The sequence below is a fragment of the Gobio gobio genome (assembly GCF_949357685.1).
Source record: "Gobio gobio genome assembly, chromosome: 6".
Lineage (NCBI taxonomy): Eukaryota > Metazoa > Chordata > Actinopteri > Cypriniformes > Gobionidae > Gobio > Gobio gobio.
This window is the reverse complement of record NC_137102.1, coordinates 16,487,262-16,508,246: the sequence shown is the minus strand read 5'-3', so window position 1 is coordinate 16,508,246 and position 20,985 is coordinate 16,487,262. Positions and strand designations below refer to the sequence as shown.

Sequence of the window (20,985 nt, the reverse complement as noted above, 5' to 3'; positions counted from 1 at the left end):
TGCAATAAAAAAATAGTCTTTTTTCTCCTTAACCTCTTGCTGTTCCTGTCGCTTAAGAATAGAATAACAAAAAACTGATGTGACAAGCCATCAGAACCGAAACGAACCGAACCGAACCGAAAACCGTGGTTAAAAACCGAGGTATGTATTGAACCGTGGATTAACTGTATTGTTGCATCCCTATGTTGTACATGTATTGTTCTGTAAAAGTATTTTTTATTCATTTATTTATTTTAAGAAACATTTAAGAAGGGAAGGTCTGGTTTCTCTTCTTCTTTGTCCTTCACCGATTGCATGCCTATATATGATGTTGATTAATTAAGTGAATTAAATATATATTTTTTTTGTGCTACCATCATCCTGGAGTCTGTCCTGTAGGTTAATCAATACTGCATTCCATCATAGTCTCCAAAACAAACACACCATCATATCCTGCAGTGAATTGCCATTCAGACATCTAACCTCACATCTCTTTAATAACTTCATCATTCTTCATTTGTTTGAACTGTACCCCTTCCCCTTCCACTGACCCTGTAGAGAAATCAGCGTCAGAAATGAGGGCAGCACATTCTCACCCTTCATAATTCCTCTGGGCATCACTCTGAATGGCACATCTTTTCAAGCTTGACTTTTGATGTCTCAGGGGGTAGATCTCATTTTCATGCTTGTCTGCGCCATAGAGTAGAGTATGAAAGACATTCTTGGGTCAGAAAGTTGATTTGAGTGTGTTGTACTGTACTTCTCCACCATCAAGTTCAGAGCTTGTATTAGTTTCAGATGTTAACTTTCAGTGTGTTATCATTTGTCTGACTTTTTCTTATGAAGGGAAGCGACGGAGAGTCCGGACCCAGAGGTCAGCAGGGTATGTTTGGGCAGAAGGGAGATGAGGGGCCCCGTGGTTTCCCAGGTCTTCCCGGTCCCGTCGGACTGCAGGTACAGTTATCATCTTTACATTAATCTAAACACACCTATTATGGATCTGCTGCAATACACAAAGACTGTGAGGCAGGATAATTGAGAGGAGAGCAATAGCCATTTTTAAAATCTGGATTCAATTGAACTTTCCGTTCATAAAAGCATCCTGAAAAAATCATGGTTTCCATAAAAATATTAAACGGGAGATATCACACACAGTTTCTGTCAATCTTAAGTACCTATAGAGTAGTATTCCACCCTTCATAGCTAAAGAGTCAAGAGTGTGCGCAGCTTTTGTGTTGAGAGCGCCTGAAAGCTGTGACACACTTAGAAAACGTGGAAAAAAGTTGTTTTTAGAACACCATGTAATGCGCGAGTTCAACATTTGTGTGTGTTTACTCATGGTTTATGAGGACATGATTTGGTTTATGTACTATTGTATGTGACTTAGCAGTAGCAAGGGGAACGGTTTTGCACGTCAGACTAGTGCGTGTTTACATAGAAAAACAATGGAATAGTAGCGCATTTGAATGAAGGAGCGCGCTTTGTGTGAACGGCCCTTAGGTTTAATATGAAATAATTCTTTTAGTTCAACATATTTTCCCACTCTTTGTGTATTGTTGATTGGAGTGGTTTTACAGTAAACAAACAGACACCTATAGTGGTCAGCTAAACAAATGTATTTAAACACAAACCATTCATCGCATGCTCCATTGCTAAATTAACTATACGTTCATGTTGTTTACTTGATGTTTACTTTATGCGCCGATAGCCAACAACACACAGACATTTGAAGCAGTTTTACTCACTGACCATGACCATGAACCTTTATCGTTGGGACCGCTCCATCTTTCAGCATTAGACCATCTGCAAATCCGGAGTTGAACTGGGCCTTGTTTATAAAACAAACATCGCCGAAATGTAGGGAACAAACAAAAACACTTGCGCAACTCCATTGCTGCTTCAGAAAAACATACTCCATCCACTGTCCCCTTACTGCTGGGTTATTTAGGAAGCTGAACAGGGTTGTCTTGCCTTGACAACCAAAAACACACTTCTTTGGTGACATTGTTGATTTTGTGAAGTCCTGTGACCTGTGCAGCGCAGCCGACAACTTCCTTAAAGCTGAGCAAAGAGTGTTGATGGGTGTGCATTTACTCTCTTGCTCTGGTCGACGTGTGCGTGCGCGCCCTTCCGGGATAAGTGCCCGACCCGTACAAGGAAACTCTGCCGTTGTTGATGTCACATAGGCCCATACTCGAAAAAAAACTTTCCGAAACTTGTGAGAAACCGGAACGAGGTAGACTGGAGCAGAAAATTATATTAGAATGATTTGGAGGTTGGAGAAGAGGTAATGATGCTGAAGATTCAACTTTGGATCACATAAAATTACATTTTAAAATATATTCAAACAGAAAATGTTTATTTGAAGATTTAATATTATTTCACAATCATCAAATAAATGCAGCCTTGGTGAAAAAATTTAAAAATCCTACTGATCCCAAACGTTTGAACAGTAGTGTAGCTGTCTCTGTGTATTGAGAGAGGGCAAAGTATTATAACATTAAAAAAATTACACACTTCACCTTTATGGGAATAATGAGGAAGTGAATTTCAAATGACAACAGAGGCTGTTACTCAACATAGCAAAATTGCTGAGTCACTCAGAGCAATTGACTAGTAATCAAAGGTAATAGGAATAGTGATTCATCCCAACTGTGCTAATTGTTTGTGCTCTGCGTCTCCTTGTTGGCGCCTCAAACTGATCCTCCGCGATAATGATTTTTGATCAGAAGAAATTAACCATCTTAATTTGTTTTCTCTCAAGTTTTTAAAACTTGCTAATGGGAAGAGATTGGGCTTTATTAGAATGGAGACATTTCATTATCTTTTCAAAACTGACTGCAAATATTAGAGTAGTTTTGGCATTTGGGAAAATTGTCTCCCTCAAAAGGACTGTGAAATTACACTTCTATCCTTTTATAGTAACACAACATTTATCACAACAATAAGCAGTAAGATATGTGTTAGCTGGTACCAAAGAGCATGTCTGCCAAATACAATGACCCAGAATATCCTTCTAATTACAGATGTTGATTAACTATGAGGATACATCTGTTGGTAAATTGTTGGGTGATAATAATCTGAATAGCATTCAAACTTCGTTAGTCAAGTACAATTATATTGCAAAATGAACTGCTGGCCAAGATTTGCCTCTTTTTGTGTTTCATATTTCAAAGTGACACAAGGTGTGACACATTCACAGGCACCCATATGCAAATGCGATAACTGCCATGAGGTTCCTTCTACTGCTAATTACCCAAAAAATGAATGTGATTAATAGTGTTTACCCAATGGCTCAAAGCTGTAAATGTATATTATTAATATTCAACACTTTGAGACTGATTGTTATTCTAAATTATCATGTTGTTCATGGGGGAAGAGGAAACATCCACGCATCCTCTCTTGTTACTGAACCTTTTAGCATTTTTGAAATCGTAATAAGTGAACTCTAACTTATTATATAACCAGGAATTTTGCCAGATTAATATGTAAAACTTGTTTTCTTCTAGGGTTTGCCAGGACCACCAGGTGAGAAAGGAGAGAATGGAGACGTTGGCCCAATGGTGAGTTTGTAGTTGTCAAAACGCATCATTTTGTCATAATTAGTCAACTATGTATGTAATATATATATTTTCATTAAAATAAAATTACAACAAAAGTTTGTGAATATATATATATTTTTCACCATCAAAATTTTGATGGTGAAATTTAGTCATTTCAATAGGAATCTGCACAATTGGGACTTTCATGTGAGGATGGCAAATGTTTCCTGCACAGATTTCACTCATGCTCAAGTTGGTCACGCAAATTCACCATGTTGACCAACGGACAGTTGCTTGGTTTGAATATGAATTCTGTTTGAGCGGTGCTTAATTCATCAAAAATCAGCTATTTTTGCCTGCAAAATTCTTCTGAAATTTTGCTAATGTGACTGACTGCACATTTATAGTATTAGTGCTAGTGCTACTGATTCTGAAAAGTAATTTGGATGTGCTGGTTCTTGTAATATATATTAAAAATAAGTCAAAATGTTTCACAAACTATTGGTTTGAATCCGCCAGAGTTTAATGTTTCAATCTATTTCACAAACTGCTGTTTCTCTTACAGGGTCCCCCTGGTCCTCCCGGTCCCAGAGGTCCTCAAGGTTCTAGTGGAGCAGATGTGAGTTTAACCGTAATATATTTGTATAGAAATTCTGAAGTGAATCAGAGGCTATACATTCACACTGTCATTTTTTTGGATTGACAACCACATCGAGTCTAGAAATGTCCCATTCAAACAGCAACTTACTAGCCTAGAAATCTAGACGCATCCTAGCGGCAGTAAATCTAATTTGCAGCCAGGGTAGTCTAGCAACTCTCCGTTGGCTTGCGCGCTGGAAAAACCAAACTCTGGTCAGGCCAATCACATCGTGTATAGAGTCGGTGGTGGGCTTAACATAATGACGGCAGAGTTGCCGCAGTTCCGCGTGCTACTTGTAAACAAAGAAGCTGGCGAACAGCGGCCTTTCGAATCGGCTTTGGCCGCGACTCTAGAAGACTTGAAGTTAAGCTTTTTTTTGAGAAAAGAACAAAGAACGGCACTGAAGTCATTCTTAAGAAAGGAAGATGTGTTCTGAGTTTTGCTGACCGGATACGCCGAAAGTTTAATCTATCAACTAGCTCCACTTCACCTTCTTCGTTGCTCTGGTTGGTTGTAGCGCTATCCTATTGCGTGCATAGGGAATTTGAAAGACAACCGTTTATCCCGCCCCTCGGATTGAGCCCTGCCAATGGTGAGTTCCCAGACCCAACATCTTGATGTGGGTCTGGCTTGTCAGGCTAGCAACTTACAGTAGCGTCTCGAATATTGTCATTATGAACGTGCAATGGGAGTCAAGCCCGAATTCTCTTAACAGAAACCAATATCAAAGATGGCGACGTCCATAAAACTGAAAAGTTTTATCACTTTTGATACGATATGAGTCAAGCCGAGAGTTCATCCGTCAAATCTTCATTAACAGACAGCAGTTTTTATATCTGGAAGAGCGAAGCATTTGAGTTGTGCGTAAAGCACAAAACTGATGCATGCAGCTCCGGTGGAGAACAGTGACTGTATCCTTTAGAGGACACATATCTCATATCTCCATTCCTGTAAGTTACCGGAAGCGATAATACACCGAAAACCGCAACACATGTTAAGCAGTGCAGAGCGGCTCTCTCGCACTGTATGACATGACAGACTAGTTGTCCAGTCCAGTTCCGTTCGCAGAGTGGGTTTTCTGAGAATGTGGATGTGAGTCCTGAAAATGTACAGGTGCGAGTTTGGTTACCGAATGCGGTTGTCACTCTTGTTAATAACTGTGAGTAACCATATTAAGGACTCAAAAACAGGATTGACAACCATATTCTGCTGCTGTGTGAATGTGGCCAGTCTCATTTGAATCAGCTATGTTGTTATTTGTTTGACAGGGTGCTCCTGGCCCTCCTGGAGGTATCGGCGCAATGGGTGGAAATGGTGAAAAGGTGGCGTTTTCTTGAATAAATCTCTTCAAAACATGAATATGCGTAAATATTCTTGTAGTTATGATGATGAATGTACACAGATGTTACGACGTGTAATGAAGGCCAGGTAGAACTGAACTTATTTCCCTTTATCTATTCCCCTCAGGGTGAGACCGGTGAGGCAGGTAATCCAGGACCACCAGGAGAGTCTGGTCCAGGAGTAAGTATATTTTCGTGTTTTAGAGTTGTTGAGCATGATTTTCTGGGTGTTTACCAGATAGATCTGACCTGCATGTAATTGAGGCTAATCTATTGACATTCAGGGAACATACTGTAACTACACAAATCCTTCTGTTTTCGAAACTGAACACATAAAGCTAATGATCTTTATGGTATAATTTGCACAGCCAAGATAAGGCTTCTACTGCTATGCTGAATTCATTTTACTCTGCTTTAGAATGGACATATTTCCTCGAGCTCATATATATGCTGTGGTGAACATTACTTGCATTCCAGATGGTTGCTGTTATCATCATCATTCTTTTTCACCCAGGGACATTATTTTGTCTGCCGCCTGCTGCACGGACCTGTTTATATGATATCAGCATCTTAAATGCTGATGTTGGTCTGTGATTGTCTATCTTACTATTACTTTCTGTTTGGAACAAGTTTAAGGCAACATTCAAAGTTAGTTTTGACAAACTTTCTTTACACTTGTTATTATTATACTTGTTGCAGTGATATGAATTTCAGTTCCGTTTAATTCTACTTCATTAAATTTACATTTGAATTGCAATTCACCCTGTTGGCTACTTCAATTCAAATTCAGAAATTCAATTAAATTCTGAATGGTGAAACTATCCAGAATGCCCTTGCAACCACTAAGCAATAAGTTCACTTAAAAGCTTCGCTGCCGTTTCGACATGCAGAATCGTCCGACGAGAGCCAAAAGTGCAAAACTAAGCCTCCCGAGGTTCAAAAATGGCCCGACATTGCCCGACCGTGGGCTTGGTGTTTCCTGGGCTTTAACTTTATAGCCAACAAACACTTTACAGTTAATCTTCCTCTTCATGGCATCGAAAACTTGAACTACATAGTTATTTTTTAGCATAATTATCATAGATGGGTGAAAGCAGGATGTTGATAGTTGTGTCCTTTCTTAGGGACCCAAAGGTGAGCTTGGAGAGAAAGGAGAAGCCGGCCCACCAGGAGCTGCAGGACCCGCTGGTGCAAGAGGACCCCCTGGAGATGACGGTCCCAAAGGAAACCCAGTAAGTCTCTGTCTATGACATCCCAGAAGACACCCTTCATCTGTTAAACTGCAATAATACTGTATGATGACTGTTTTTTTTTGTGTGTGTGTAATTTAGGGTCCTATTGGCTTCCCTGGAGATCCAGGTCCCCCTGGTGAGCCTGGAGTTGGTGTAAGTTCAATATGGAGGCATTCAAGTACAAGAGTTTATTCAGATTAAACTGATTTAATTATCTATTAATTGGCCGTTTATCATTAGTTACAGGCTCAATATTCAGGCTATATGCAAATGTTGCAAGAAACCTATTTATGTGTACAAATAATATGATACTTTATGGAAATTAAATATTAGGGCAATGTTTTGATGTAATGCCCTGTTTTCCATAGGGCCTGGATGGTCTTCCCGGAGACAAGGGAGATGATGGAGAGGCTGGTCAGCCGGTGAGTGATGCTCGACTCTCACTGAAAATCAAATTTTATGTTCAAACATAATAAAACTTGCTATTTAATGTATTGAATTTTTACACCACAGGGTCCATCTGGTCCATCTGGTGAAGCTGGTCCTCCAGGACCCCCTGGAAAGCGAGTGAGTACCTAACCAGGCATTTTGTTCATTTGGTTCAGTGTCGGGGAAGCTACTTTACAACTGTAGTTTTCAAGCAACAAGCTACTCAGAATTTAAAGTAGTTGGCTACATTACAAGCTAATAAGAAAGAAATTGCTACAGTAAGTACTTTCAAGCTACTTGGAGGGACAATATTTTATATAGATATTTGATTGCAGTTATCAGGTTACAAATAACTTTGTATATTTAAAGTAATGTATATGTAGTATGCATTTACTTAATAAAATGAGAATGAAAATCAGACCATTGTGAACTGGACAGGATATTTTTCTCTCATCCTCATTATGGAGATGATGAAAAACAACATTTCCCACATACTCAGAAGAACAGAAAAGCAAAACCCCATGCTCAAATCTTATCTAAAATGAGAAAAAAAGGTGATGTATCTGGTGGTGATGTATTTTTGATGATGTATTATGCCTACAGGGGTACAACTCTCGTCTTGTGTTGGGCGATTGGTTAACATACCAGATATTTAATTTTATATTGTACCATGAATCAGGTACAATATGTTATGGACTAATGATGATTCTGAAAGAAAATGTGCAGGGGCCCTAATGTTGCTGTCACATATTCCCTGTGTGTTTGTTGACACTGAGTTATTTCCTGTCCTGTGCCATGTGTTGTAGTCCTTTGTAGTTTTTCATGTTGTATTAGTTCTCCCAGGTGTTTCCCATTTAGCCACTCCCTTTTGTTACCTCGTTAACCTTGTTTCCCTGTGTATTTATACCCCACTGCTTCAGTTGTTGTTTGTCAGTCGTTGCTCCCGCATGTGCACCTACAAGTGTTCCTGTTGTTTTTGCTCCTGTCGTTGTGCTCCTGCCTGTTTGCCTTCTTGGACTTTCTTTGTTTATATCTTTAATAAATGCTCAAATCTGCACTTGGATTCTCATCCCTGCCTCCGCGTTACAGAACGACTGACCAACAACAACTGAAGCAGTGGGGTATAAATACACAGGGAAACAAGGTTAACGAGGTAACAAAAGGGAGTGGCTAAATGGGAAACACCTGGGAGAACTAATACAACATGAAAAACTACAAAGGACTACAACACATGGCACAGGACAGGAAATAACTCGGTGTCAACAAACACACAGGGAATATGTGACAGAAAACAACAACTGAAGCAGTGGGGTATAAATACACAGGGAAACAAGGTTAACGAGGTAACAAAAGGGAGTGGCTAAATGGGAAACACCTGGGAGAACTAATACAACATGAAAAACTACAAAGGACTACAACACATGGCACAGGACAGGAAATAACTCAGTGTCAACAAACACACAGGGAATATGTGACAGTTGCTATAGTAATGAATGCAGCTTTACATGCTTAAAAACATGCTACCCGTGGTACATGTTCAAAAACATGGTGTGTTTGTCTTTACCTGTAGTACGATATCCACAAGTAGTGTTGATCTGAAAGATCTTCTTCACCACTTGTAAACCATAGCATATATTTCAGGATTGTTCAAAGTGGATTGTAAGTCAATTATTCAACTTTAACCAGCGCTATTTTTATTCCACAAAAGGATTCAGTGCTTGAGTAATCAGGCTGAATTACTCAAATTCCCCATACTGAATCTCAAACCAATTTGGGCCGTTCTTCATACCGTTTGATGCATTCATTGAAAAGAACAACTCAAAATAGTGAATCATTTGCCAGTAGTGCATCTCATTTCATATTCTAAGCATAGTGGTATAACCTTTCATGACACTACACTACTACTTGGTTTAAAAAATATCTTGTTACTGAAAAAAAATACTCTATTTTAAAAGTTTGATGCTACTGCAAAATGTATTCGAACTCGTTACATCACTACTTGTAGTTAACTACTCCCCAACATTGGTTTTATTGTTATTACAACTCAGACCAAAAGGGTTGTACCTAGTCTCTTAATGAGTCATGGGTGTGTTTTGAGTGTAACGTGCAATAAGCCAATCAGAGTCTCATCTCCCATTCCCTTTAAAAGCCAGTTGCAATTTCGGATTCGCTATTTACATGGTGTGTAATAGGCACCCGCCTATAGGCGCATAGTACTAATGCGCCCTTTAAATAGCATGAAAAATACTGTGCTATTGACTTTAGACCAGGTTTTTGTTGGTCAATGGCACAGTCAGTTTTCAGTTGCCTCAAAAAAACAACGCGCCAACAATGCGCCTGAACACACTTTGTTTGCAGACCAGCACGCCCATGGGCGAACAGATGGGCACGAGTAAATCTGCTTTTTACGTGGTGTTGGACGTGAAAATGATAACTGCATCGTGCTGAAACTAGCAACAAACACTTGAGTCACTCCTGGCGTCACATTGCGCCGGGTGTATGATAGGTCCGTTAGTGTTAAAGATTTGAACAGACTGTAAGTGTCACGTTTTATTCAAATTTTGAAATCTTTTGACTTAGGGAACTACCAAGCAACCCCCCACAACACCTTAGCAACCACATAGAAATGTACTAAAACACTTAAAACAATAGGTTTTGCATGGGAAAGCACCACTTTTCAATAAGAAATTGTAAGGTTGTACTGTTTGTATTACCCCTTTGTTGTTCCTTTTGTAATCTGCTGAGACACACATTTTTTAAATAGGTTTATGAGCTTCTCTTGTAAATTCATGCTAAGAGAAGCCTATATTTTATGTGGCACATTTATTTTTAACAGATCTGAACTACACAAACAATAAATCTTTAAAAGCGGAGCACAGTCAGGATTTTACTGGGTCTTCCCTCAGTAAATTGTTCCCAAGTGAGTAAAGAGTGCACACTGTGCCTGGGAAAATGCATTCCTGTGAAATCTCAGCATAGCATAAAACCTGTGTGGGGGAAAACTGGTCTCCTCACATCAGTTTGCATTGCTCAGGAGCAGTTGTGCTTAGGCTGACATTTAGACAGTTCTATTATAGAATGTTGACCAAAGTGGTTTGAATGACAGCACTGTGATGGCAATGTGATAGCCGAAAGGAAATGGAGTTGTCATTGTCAGCTCTGGTGCCATCCTCAAGATTTGCCTTAGAATAGATTACACTTTTAGCTCTAACACTGTCTTATATGATCTGATGTATTTACCACAGTAAACTTATAGTTTTCAGTTTCTGATTTCTAAAGTGAGCTTTATTGTTGCATAAATGTATCAGTAGAGCTGTGAGCTTATAGCAATACAAATGCATTTTGGGGATTGCCATTTTTACCCATCTTGCTTACAACTTAAATGGGTCTGCAAAGGAAGCTGGTTCTCTGCCTTCTCTGACCCATATTGATCATGGATTTTTAGGGTGTTCCGTTGCGCTGTATTTATGCCTACACTGAGAAACCAATAGCATCATTAAGTCTTTCACTAGCTGATCACCTATTTATCTGAATAATCATGTTAACAGAGTTCACAAATGTGAGGACATTAATAGCTTAATATCTGGAATCCTGCCCACACCATTAGCCATTGCTATTGCTAACACCTTCACTCCAAAATTAATTGTCTTAAATGGTATTTTGGTCTTGTTTTCAGGTAAAAAATATCTAACCATCTTTAAAACAAGATAAATTTGCTTGAATAAATGCTGTGTATGAAAAGAAACTTAGTTTCTCTAATTATGTTACTCCATTAGCTAATGGTAGCGCAATAGCTAAACTAAACCTCATAGACATCATAATGGCAAGGCAAGTTTATTTATATACCACATTTCATACACTATGGTAATTCAAAGTGCTTTACATAGAAAAGGAATTAAAATAATCACAATGCATGCATAAGAAATAAAAATATCATGCATAAGAAACTACCTGAATCTCTAAAGTCAGAGAGCTTCGGTTATAATGGATGTAAAAGGTATAAAACTGTTTATATGTGGTTTCCGGAGACCATGTTTTTATGAGATATATCGGTGAACAATGGCTTCTAAAAATGTAGCCTCTATGTCATGGGGATGAAACGGAGGGAAAAAGAAAGTACACTGCCTCGTTGTGCTGCATCTTTTTTTATTGTTGATAGCTCTGTATTGATATCTGCCGTAGAAGGTTTTGTTTTGAGTTGTGTGTTTCTCTCCTCAAGGGTCCTGCTGGCCCCGCTGGTACAGAAGGCAGGCAAGGAGAGAAGGGTGCAAAGGTAAGACCAATTCCATTATTTAAAATAGCACCCGAACAACCAAACAACATGATTGTCATTTGAATTACAGCGTAAATCGTTTGTCCTCCTGAATGTTTGATTTGTTATCTGTCCCTGCTTTTGTCTGTTGAATCCAATCTCGCACGACACTGACTGGTCCTGACTTTTAAAATCCTCATTGAAAGATCTGAGCACAAGAAAGCCTAATTGGATGCCAGAACAAATTAAGCTTATAATACAGGTTCAGTCACAGGAAGTGACAGGAAATCTATTTTTCTCTTCTAAAAGCTTTAGTTCTTCAAAATGATTTGTTGATCCAATGTTATATTTATCTTATCACATGTGTGCATGGATATCACAGCTGCTATTTAAGATAAAGAAACGATTGCATTGATAATATGTCAAATGACTAAAAACATTAGATATATAGAATATCCTTATCAAATATTTCTTCGCATTATACAATTGTCACAATATGATTTTTTTTTTTGTCCAATTATTTATCAGTTTAGTAGGTAGCCACTTTGGGTCGGTCCCATCTGCCCTGTCAGGTATTTTTTTTTTTTTTTTTTTTTCTGTATTGATCAGTACAGTATCCATTTTCGTCACACAGGGTGAGGCCGGTGCTGAGGGACCAGTGGGCAAAACTGGGCCTGTGGGCCCCCAGGGGCCTCCTGGAAAGTCTGGAGCTGAGGGCTTACGTGGCATCCCTGGGCCTGTGGTATGCATTTGGAAACTGATATCTCTTATAGTCCAAATTGTCTGCATAATTATATTAGAGCAGTTCACAAGAATCTCTTAATTTGAATCATTAAGCCTTTCAAGTTGAATCACTCTCCTTGTCTAGTCAGTAGTTTTGAGTATGTGTGCCATGCATTAATTTCTGCATATTTGTGTGTGTATTAATGAGCTGATGGATTCTGTCTGCTCTTTCAGGGTGAACAGGGACTTCCTGGAGCTTCTGGCCAGGACGGTCCTCCTGGACCATTGGTAAGAAGACACAATCAGAAACCATTATGTTGTTTACTCAGTCTAAAGTCTTTAGGCAAAAATTGATTATACAAGTGTCATTCATTAGTCTATGACATATTTATGTGTCTTGACAAATTCTAGGGTCCTCCTGGTCTTCCTGGCTTGAAAGGTGACCCTGGTACTAAGGGTGAGAAGGTATGGTTTTTTGCACTTATTGTCTACATACATGTTTTTACATTGTACTTATATTTTTAAAAAATTGCCTGCATGTAATTACATCTGTAATTAATTAATTACACTGTTGACATTTCCCTTACACCTAACCGTACCCTTAAACTCCCCACACCACCACATCTGTCCCTAGCTTTACCCGTATCCCACCTCAATATCAGCAAAAGTACAATACATGTACATAGTAGTTAAGGCCACCTAAAATAAAGTGGGTCCAAAGATATAATGTATTATAATGTACATTATAAATACCTTTATAATCCATTATACATAAGGGCTTTAAGTAAAATGTTACCAAGACTTCTTTCTTACCGAAATCTTAACAACCCCAAACTTTTGGATAGTAATTTATATATTTACATTGGTGCCATAAACATCTCCAAAGAGGTTCTGCAGTTTTTAAAATGTTTCCTGTGCAAAACATATCCATGTATATTAACAATAATGCTGAGCCCTGTTGAAAGTTTAAGAGGCGAGAGCAACTGGCCTTACTGGCATCTCTTTTTCACATAACGCCAAGGCATAAACAAGCTCTTAGTGCTGTAGATTAAATACAGTGTCAGACAATGATTAAACTGTTACTGTGCCTGCGATACATAATCAATGCGGTAAAAGTCTGTAAATCTGTTTTATGAGAGGAGACGTGCTGAGATGCCAGAGTGTTTTCAGTATTAATATTGTGGAGATGCAAGTATAGTAGCTATGGCTGTAAATATCAGGTGTTGAACAGACACTAAAGCACTTGAGCAGATTCTCTGTGCCTTAAATGTGATTTATATTGCACACACTGACTTTATTTTGTACATGATAAAATACATTGTTTGAAATTTCAGCCTTTAATCTGAGGTTTGTATTGATTGATTTATTGTTTTTTTTGCTACTGTTCCACTGAACATTTTGGCAAAAAAATTATAATAATAGCCATAGGTTTCAGTCTATTACTCAGTCTATAACCATGTCATTATTCAGCGCAAGTCAGTTCAATGCTGACTCAATTGTTAATGGTGTTGCAAAATTCTTCAGTTATGAAACAAAGTCGATTCCGCTATAAAGCAGCTCTGAAGAAGACAGCAATGTCATCATCCAGCTCAATTCAGTTCAAGTTTTGTTCTCATACAATAGTGCCAGTGCAGTCAAATCGATAATCGATACTCCATCAGGTGACAGAAACGGGGGGAAAAAACCTTGGGAGGAACCAGGCTCTGTCGGGGGGCCAGTTCTTCTCTGCCAAATAATTATGGGTTAAATACAACCTGCGCTCAATCAAAAGCATCTATGGAATCACAGAAACTGAATGTTTATGTAAAAAGCATCTGCGAAATATACAGTAGGCCTATGTGTGTTTTACTCTCGTACACTGCTGTTAAAACCTGTGACTCAGTATTAAAGTTTCCTTTTACTCGTCCAGGGTCATCCAGGTCTGATTGGTCTGATCGGTCCTCCTGGTGAGTCAGGAGAGAAGGGTGACCGAGGACTGCAAGGACCTCAGGGGCTTGGTGGAGGCAAGGGTGACGCCGTGAGTGACCGCTCTTTAAATACACCTGAGTTAGTTAAGGGTCCGAGTTGTGCTTTGGTCTGCTTCTCATAAATGCTGTTATTTAAGAATAAGCACTTAGAAGCGTAAGTTTTACAATGATTTATGTTCATTAAAATTATGTATTGATTTTGCCCTGAAAAATATGATTTACTTTATTGATTTCAGGGTCCCGTTGGTGCTTCTGGTCCACTCGGTCCTCCAGGTCCTCCTGGTATTCCTGTAAGCAGTTTTTTTCTTTAATTTTAGCACCGACATTTTAGCAATGACCATATTTGTATGCATATCATTTTTTGATTAAGGCCCATTTTCTGGTGAAACCTTGAGTCCGCAGCTATTATGAATATAGAGGAAAATTCCTCAATACACGTTATCAGCAAGCTATTCTCTTTTTGTAAAGCTGAAGATGTTCGCCTACTCTTGCCATTTATACCACAGCATTTGAGTTATTTTGGGTAGTAGTATTTATATGAATTCTCTAATGCACTCTTTTTAGATTATATAAATGTTTTTACATTCATTACAAGAAACATGTTGCACTTGACAAAATTCTTATTATAACACATACAGTATGCCAGTTGTCTTGTTGGATTTCAAGAATCTTAATCTGGTTTTAGCAATCAGGTTAATGCATTTTTTGCATTGTGCATATAAACATGTTTTCTTTTGTACATTTAACATTTGCTTAATTGATTTCTTTGTTGTCTCTATATTCAGGGCACTCAAGGACACAAGGGATCCAAAGGATCAACTGTAAGTGCTGAGCCTCTCCATTACACATGGATAATGAGGTGGTTCATATTTTTTCCAGTTAAAATAAACCGTGTTTCTGTTTCCCAAGGGTTCAGCTGGCCAAAAGGGAGATACTGGCTTGATTGGACCACCAGGTCCTCCGGTAAGAAAAATATTGTATTGCATAAATCGTATTGAGATCTGTGCTGAAAATCTAATTGACATGCTTATGTCTCAAGTCGGACCCTACAGAATTGCCAATGATTTGTTTTTGATGATCTATCACTAGGGCCCAGCTGGTGACATCATCCAGTCCCTCCCGATCCAGGCAAATAAAAAATCGAGGAGGTCACCCGACATGCAGGATGATGAAGCAGCGGGAGTGACGGATTATGGTATGGAGGGAATGGAGGATGTGTTTGGATCCCTCAACAACCTCAAGCAGGACATTGAACGCATGAAGTTCCCACTGGGAACGGAGGATAACCCCGCCAGAACCTGCAAAGACCTGCAGCTCAGCCAACCAGACTTCCCTGATGGTGAGACAAAGTTATGCGGTTACTTTAGCAAAGATAGGCAGAATTATCCCTTTTTTGATTGTATGACATACATAAGAGTCTGAAGTAAACTAGGCTTAATAATTAAAGATAAAACAGATAAAGAGGCATTGGGCCGGAAAAAAACGTATAATTTTAACATACTTGTTTTTGATTGTAGGACATTACTGGATCGATCCAAATATGGGATGCATAGGAGACGCCTTTAAAGTGTACTGTAACTTCACTGCAGGAGGAGAAACTTGCGTTTACCCTGATAAGAAATCCTCAGGGGTGAGAGGAACTCATCTCTGCTAAATCTCATGATTGCTAGTAATATAAATCAAAAATAAAGAACTGTATTATCGTAGTGAATTATTTGATCACAGTTTCCATTTATTCCAGGTTAGAATATCAAACTGGCCAAAGGAGTCCCCAGGATCTTGGTTCAGTGAATTTAAGCGTGGAAAAATTGTAAGTGCCCATTTTTCTCTTCTATTATAAATTTCATAAACTTTGAATCAAAGCTCAGCAATTTGGTCATGAATGTCTCTATTGCTTGAGAGGTGACCATAGTTTGGGGTTTGGAATCAAGAACTGGTTTATATTCAGAACGTTTCCGTTTTTGTTTTTTATTCTGAAAATGAATTATTTTCATAAATCATAGTTCTGTTAACGTCTGCATTCTTCTGCCTATGCAAACCAGTTTGAATGATTATTAACTCACTAAAAAACAAGTTTTGTTGCACTAGAATTTTAACAACCGCTAAAATATGTTACTTACAATTATAAGTTTTTATTTTGGAACTAATTATTGAAAGGTGCTTTCTAAAAAAGTACTATAAGAATTGTTAATTGGATCAAGGAACCAGAACATTTCCATCGATTTTCATCTCTACAAAATTGGAAGTCCTCCTCTCGGTCAGATGTTTGATCCTTGTATTCCCTGTTTCAGTTGTCTTATGTGGATGTTGAGGAGGGCTCGATAAACTCAGTCCAGATGACTTTCCTCAAGTTGCTCAGCTCTTCTGCCCGGCAGAACTTCACATACATATGCCATCAGTCTGTGGCTTGGTATGACGCCAAGGCTGACAACTATGACAAGGCACTGCGCTTCCTGGGCTCTAATGATGAGGAAATGTCCTATGACAACAACCCCTTCATCAAAGCTCTTTCAGATGGCTGCTCGGTAAGACTGCTGTTGATAAGGACACTTTTGGATGATACGATAAACCAATAATTATTTTCATTTTATAGTAAATAACTTATAAATGGCAGATATTAAAATGCTGTACTATTTTGGCATCACAAAATTAAAATTTACAGTATATTGATTTTTAGATTTGTTAGATTACTTATTATATTTAAAAAATTCTTTAAGTGAATGTTAGATGATGGCAAAGGTAATCTTAATGTACGAAATAGAGGTAGATGTACAGTTAAATATCCATTATAGACCGTATCACCAAACTGCTCATTTTGAAATCCTTTTTTTGAAATTTATGACGTCCGTTTCAAACATTACAATGCTCATGATAACTTTCGTTAACTCTACAATATGTAAATCCAATTCAATTAATGGAGCAAAAGATAATGTTAACTTAAGCCGGGTGCACACTGTACGATTTATAATTGTCCTTTACGATTGTTGTTTGTCAGACTGTACGAACATGATATTCGCTGTAAGAAATGTCACACTGTAGGATCTCAGTTGCAATTAATGTCAAACTGTACACCAGTCAAGACCAAGCTGCAACCTCCCGCAGTTTCTCTTGAAGCCAATACGGAAGTAACTTAAACTCATCGACTGGCCACTAGGGACATGCTCCAGAAGGGAGCAGAATCTCATTGAGCCCCATGTTAAAATGCCCAAATTTACAGCAGAAAAAAACATGTTTACAGTCTGGTACAAATTGTGGTTTTGGTCTATATGGCTAATTTTGCCCTTCGTGACAACTATGAGGGGGGTGAATTATTTTATAACTCATTCATTTACATTATATAAAGCCTTAAAGTTCTGCATAATTAAGGGCGTGGCCACTTTGAGTGACAGGTGGATAGCCATTTATCTGCTGTCTGTTAGTCATCGCATCACCTCAGCTCCACCCACGTTCCGCCTCCGTGCCCATTTTCTATTATCCGGGAGTGACGCGCGATGATACGCTGCCAAGATGGCAACGGCCAGCTCGTCCCTAATTTATGCTTCAAAACTGCTCTTCAGAATCCTATGGGTGAGGTCACAGACACTACGTCCATATTTTTTTTGCAGTCTATGGTCAAGACACAGTAAAAACAGATGCACCCAAGAAAACTCGTCCGGAGTTTTACATCATCAATGACACGTTCGGTGACTGTGAGCTGCATTACACGTGGGATTGAAATGGTGGCTACAAAGAAATATGTACGTTAATTTTGGTCATGGCTTGTCTTGAAAAAATCGTTTGTTGACATTGGAGAAGTCAAATCTTTTGACACAGCCAGAATTTCGTTGGAGGTCAAATTTGATCACAACGGCCATTTTTCGGCTGTTGGTGAACATGTCAAACTAATGATCAAAGACTTAAGATTTTAGCCTAGAATCAGAGTAATCTTTTAGAATTTGAAAAATTTGTCTCAGACGGCCAAATCGTGGCCCAAATCGTACGGTGTGTACCCCGCTTTACACAGTGACGTTCATAAAAGTTGTTCAGGAAACTTAATACCGATGGTAAACCTTCAAATAGGCTATAATGCACACAGGAAGAGAATTTAATTTTGGCGTAGTGTGGCCAATCAGATGTCGGGGGTGTCCAGTACCGCTCCGGACACCACTCTGGCTCCGCCACTTGTTGTATAATGCTGCTAAAAACCATTTCATTAATAACATGAAATTCGTCTATTTCTGTTTCAGCTGAAGCAGGGATATTCTAAGTCTGTGATGGAAATTAACACTCCTCGCATCGACCAGGTGCCCATCATCGATGTCATGTTGAATGACTTTGGGGAATCCAGTCAAAGGTTTGGCTTTGAGGTAGGCCCTGTCTGCTTCCTCGGCTAAAAGACACCCCCCTCTACCTTTATGGCAAAGGTCAAGGAGTGTGGCCAGCCAAGAGACCCCCAACCCGCCCCCTCCTTGCGCCACAAACACACACACCAGCACCCGCACTGTGTAATCTGAAATGGAATATTCATCGCCCTGGTGGGATCCCAGTCACACGACTGAAAACCTGCAGTTGGAATAAAACAGAGAGAGAGAGGACATGAACTACCTGGTGGACAATGGCGCACTTTCAGGCGAAGGAGGACCCACTCCTTTATCATCTCACCACTCTACCCAGCCCAGAGCCTGTAGGATTCTTTTCCCCATTTCCAAACTCGTTTTTTTTTTTCTTCAATTGTCCCATTCCAAACTTAATCCCAGCTCCATTCACTCTTGATCTCAATCCTTCCCCTATCCAATGTATTCCCAATCCCATTCCTACTCGTTTTCCCTGTATCCTTTACGGATCCTCCTCCAGGTGCTGCTCAGAGAAAGACAACCACAGTGGTGTGCTCTTGTTGTAAACACCCAAACACTTAAGGTGCTATTGAAAGTGCATTTTTGGTAATACTGTAATTATTATTTTGTACAATACTGTTCTTTCTCAATTGCCTTTAAGTCTTGCATGTGTATCAAAATTGTATTGATGAAAACCAACAGTGCAACGGAAATTTTCCACAAGATGTCAATCATTCAAGTGTCCCTGCCAACTATAAAATAAAGTCAGCATTACAAACCATCCAAATTTGTAATTATAAAGTATCCATTTTGTAAATATTGACCAATTTTAAGCACTTGGAGTTTCCATTTTATCCAGGAATATACGGGCATGTCTAATGAGTTTTCCTTAGGTCTGCAGATTTCCACTAGCTTTCTTTTGTTCTCCATTGGCAGCAATGGTGCTGTGAGAATCGGTGACTCTACAATGCTAAAGAAACTTGATGAAAAGTAACTTGATGTCAGATTGAATTTCTTGACAGTATACCTCAATTTCTTAAAAGACGTATCCAATTCAAAGATGTTCAACCCTGTACATACAGAGCCTTGGTTAGAGAATCAAGTTTATATATTTGAGGCAGGGAATTTTAAAATAAAAAAAGACTATTTGTTAAAACTTTTGTTTGGTTATTTTGTGATTGCTATGATTAACCCTTTCAGATATAAAACAGAAACAACCATTTTGAGGTGTTTTTTCGTCAGTATTAAATACGGATTCTGGACAGTATTGTATTAAAAGTGATAATTGTTTACTCTTTGTATGAATCATATCTGTGTGATTCACTCAGTCATGGATTTTTTTCCTGTGCTGTATGTGCAAAAGCGTATTGCATTCTTCATTTGTCTTCATATTTAAAGTTTTCTGTGGTAAAATGTGTTCAGGTTGTGTGGTTCTGTTTTGCTGTTTTGATTGCTTTATCTTACTTTTGCCTCCATTGTTTTTGCGGTTCTGTCTGTGTCCCTGAAAACCCTTCAAATATATGACAATAGACTCAGAATTTACACGTCTGTGTAACATACTTATAATTTATGTAAAACTTGGAATAAATGATCGATTACATTTCAAGTAGATAATCTACTGTTTCAGTTTTGCTCTAACCAACCAAGATTGATCAGTTCAGTTCAAAACCACTCACTCAATCACTCCATTAAAGCCATGCTGTCATTGGATGTAAAGCATGTTTGATTTACGAGGAATGTCTTGTTGATCTTCCACTAAATCTTTTCAATCTCACAGAATGATGCTATGAAGCTGAAATCTAGAGGAGAGATAGACTTGCTGTTTCTTTAATAGCTGATGTTGCCATGGTGCTATAGGTGAACAGCTCATGCAGTAGTTATTCAGCCGCTGGAGTGGAAACTGTCTGTGGTAATTCACCTGATGAGCAACACAAAGCTATGAGCACCTGCACACCTTGGCTTGGATATTAGTCACCATGAAATGTTTTGTATGTAATATTGCAGTATTTATTATAAATGATTTATACATGCACATCATTATTATTTTTTTTTTATTAATGTGCCCTCATAATCTTTGATCAAAGTAACTTTCCCTCCCTCTTGCAGCCTCATCTCTTTTCTGATGATGTTTACTGGCACGAGGGCAGGACAACCTGTCACTCACATGAGATCGACCAATAGCAAACCACAACCATGCAATGATCCAATCAATTCTTGGTGTATGAAATCAAGTCAAATACTATATTTTTGTTCGAGAAGCTGTTTCTCTGGGATATACGTCACAATAGGGAAGAAAAGTTTGTTACAACTTCCGTTTCATGCCAACTTTAATAGTCATTTGTTCAGTGAACTAATGGACAGTGGGGGAAAGTTACTTTTAAAAGTAATGCATAACAATATTGCATTACTCCCTAAAAAAAGTAACTAATTGTGTGGAAAGTAATGCGTTACATTACTTGTGTGTTACTTTTTCTCACCTGGGCTTGCTTGTTTGTTTTTTTTAAATAACAACAAAAAAGTTCTAGTTTTGGCAAATGTAAATGCCCCTTATTCTACTCACATTTATTC

At 38.6% G+C, this 20,985-nt stretch overlaps 1 protein-coding gene across 1 annotated transcript in view; it reads left to right on the top strand.

Annotated features, from left to right (window-relative positions):
- Positions 1 to 20,448, top strand: part of col11a1b (collagen, type XI, alpha 1b) — a gene marked incomplete at its 5' end in the record, with an annotated part of 98,349 nt that extends 77,901 nt beyond the window's left edge. Inside the window, 22 exons of the mRNA XM_079820038.1 lie at positions 826 to 933; positions 3,489 to 3,542; positions 4,087 to 4,140; positions 5,430 to 5,483; positions 5,629 to 5,682; positions 6,626 to 6,733; positions 6,833 to 6,886; positions 7,102 to 7,155; positions 7,247 to 7,300; positions 11,382 to 11,435; positions 12,049 to 12,156; positions 12,372 to 12,425; positions 12,549 to 12,602; positions 14,047 to 14,154; positions 14,341 to 14,394; positions 14,890 to 14,925; positions 15,014 to 15,067; positions 15,194 to 15,443; positions 15,622 to 15,734; positions 15,846 to 15,914; positions 16,396 to 16,629; positions 18,331 to 20,448. Of these exons, the coding sequence (XP_079676164.1) occupies positions 826 to 933; positions 3,489 to 3,542; positions 4,087 to 4,140; positions 5,430 to 5,483; positions 5,629 to 5,682; positions 6,626 to 6,733; positions 6,833 to 6,886; positions 7,102 to 7,155; positions 7,247 to 7,300; positions 11,382 to 11,435; positions 12,049 to 12,156; positions 12,372 to 12,425; positions 12,549 to 12,602; positions 14,047 to 14,154; positions 14,341 to 14,394; positions 14,890 to 14,925; positions 15,014 to 15,067; positions 15,194 to 15,443; positions 15,622 to 15,734; positions 15,846 to 15,914; positions 16,396 to 16,629; positions 18,331 to 18,477 (1,929 nt within the window). The 3' untranslated portion in view covers positions 18,478 to 20,448. The remainder of the gene's footprint in view (positions 1 to 825; positions 934 to 3,488; positions 3,543 to 4,086; positions 4,141 to 5,429; positions 5,484 to 5,628; positions 5,683 to 6,625; positions 6,734 to 6,832; positions 6,887 to 7,101; positions 7,156 to 7,246; positions 7,301 to 11,381; positions 11,436 to 12,048; positions 12,157 to 12,371; positions 12,426 to 12,548; positions 12,603 to 14,046; positions 14,155 to 14,340; positions 14,395 to 14,889; positions 14,926 to 15,013; positions 15,068 to 15,193; positions 15,444 to 15,621; positions 15,735 to 15,845; positions 15,915 to 16,395; positions 16,630 to 18,330) is intronic.
- Between the last annotated feature and the right edge of the window lie 537 nt (positions 20,449 to 20,985).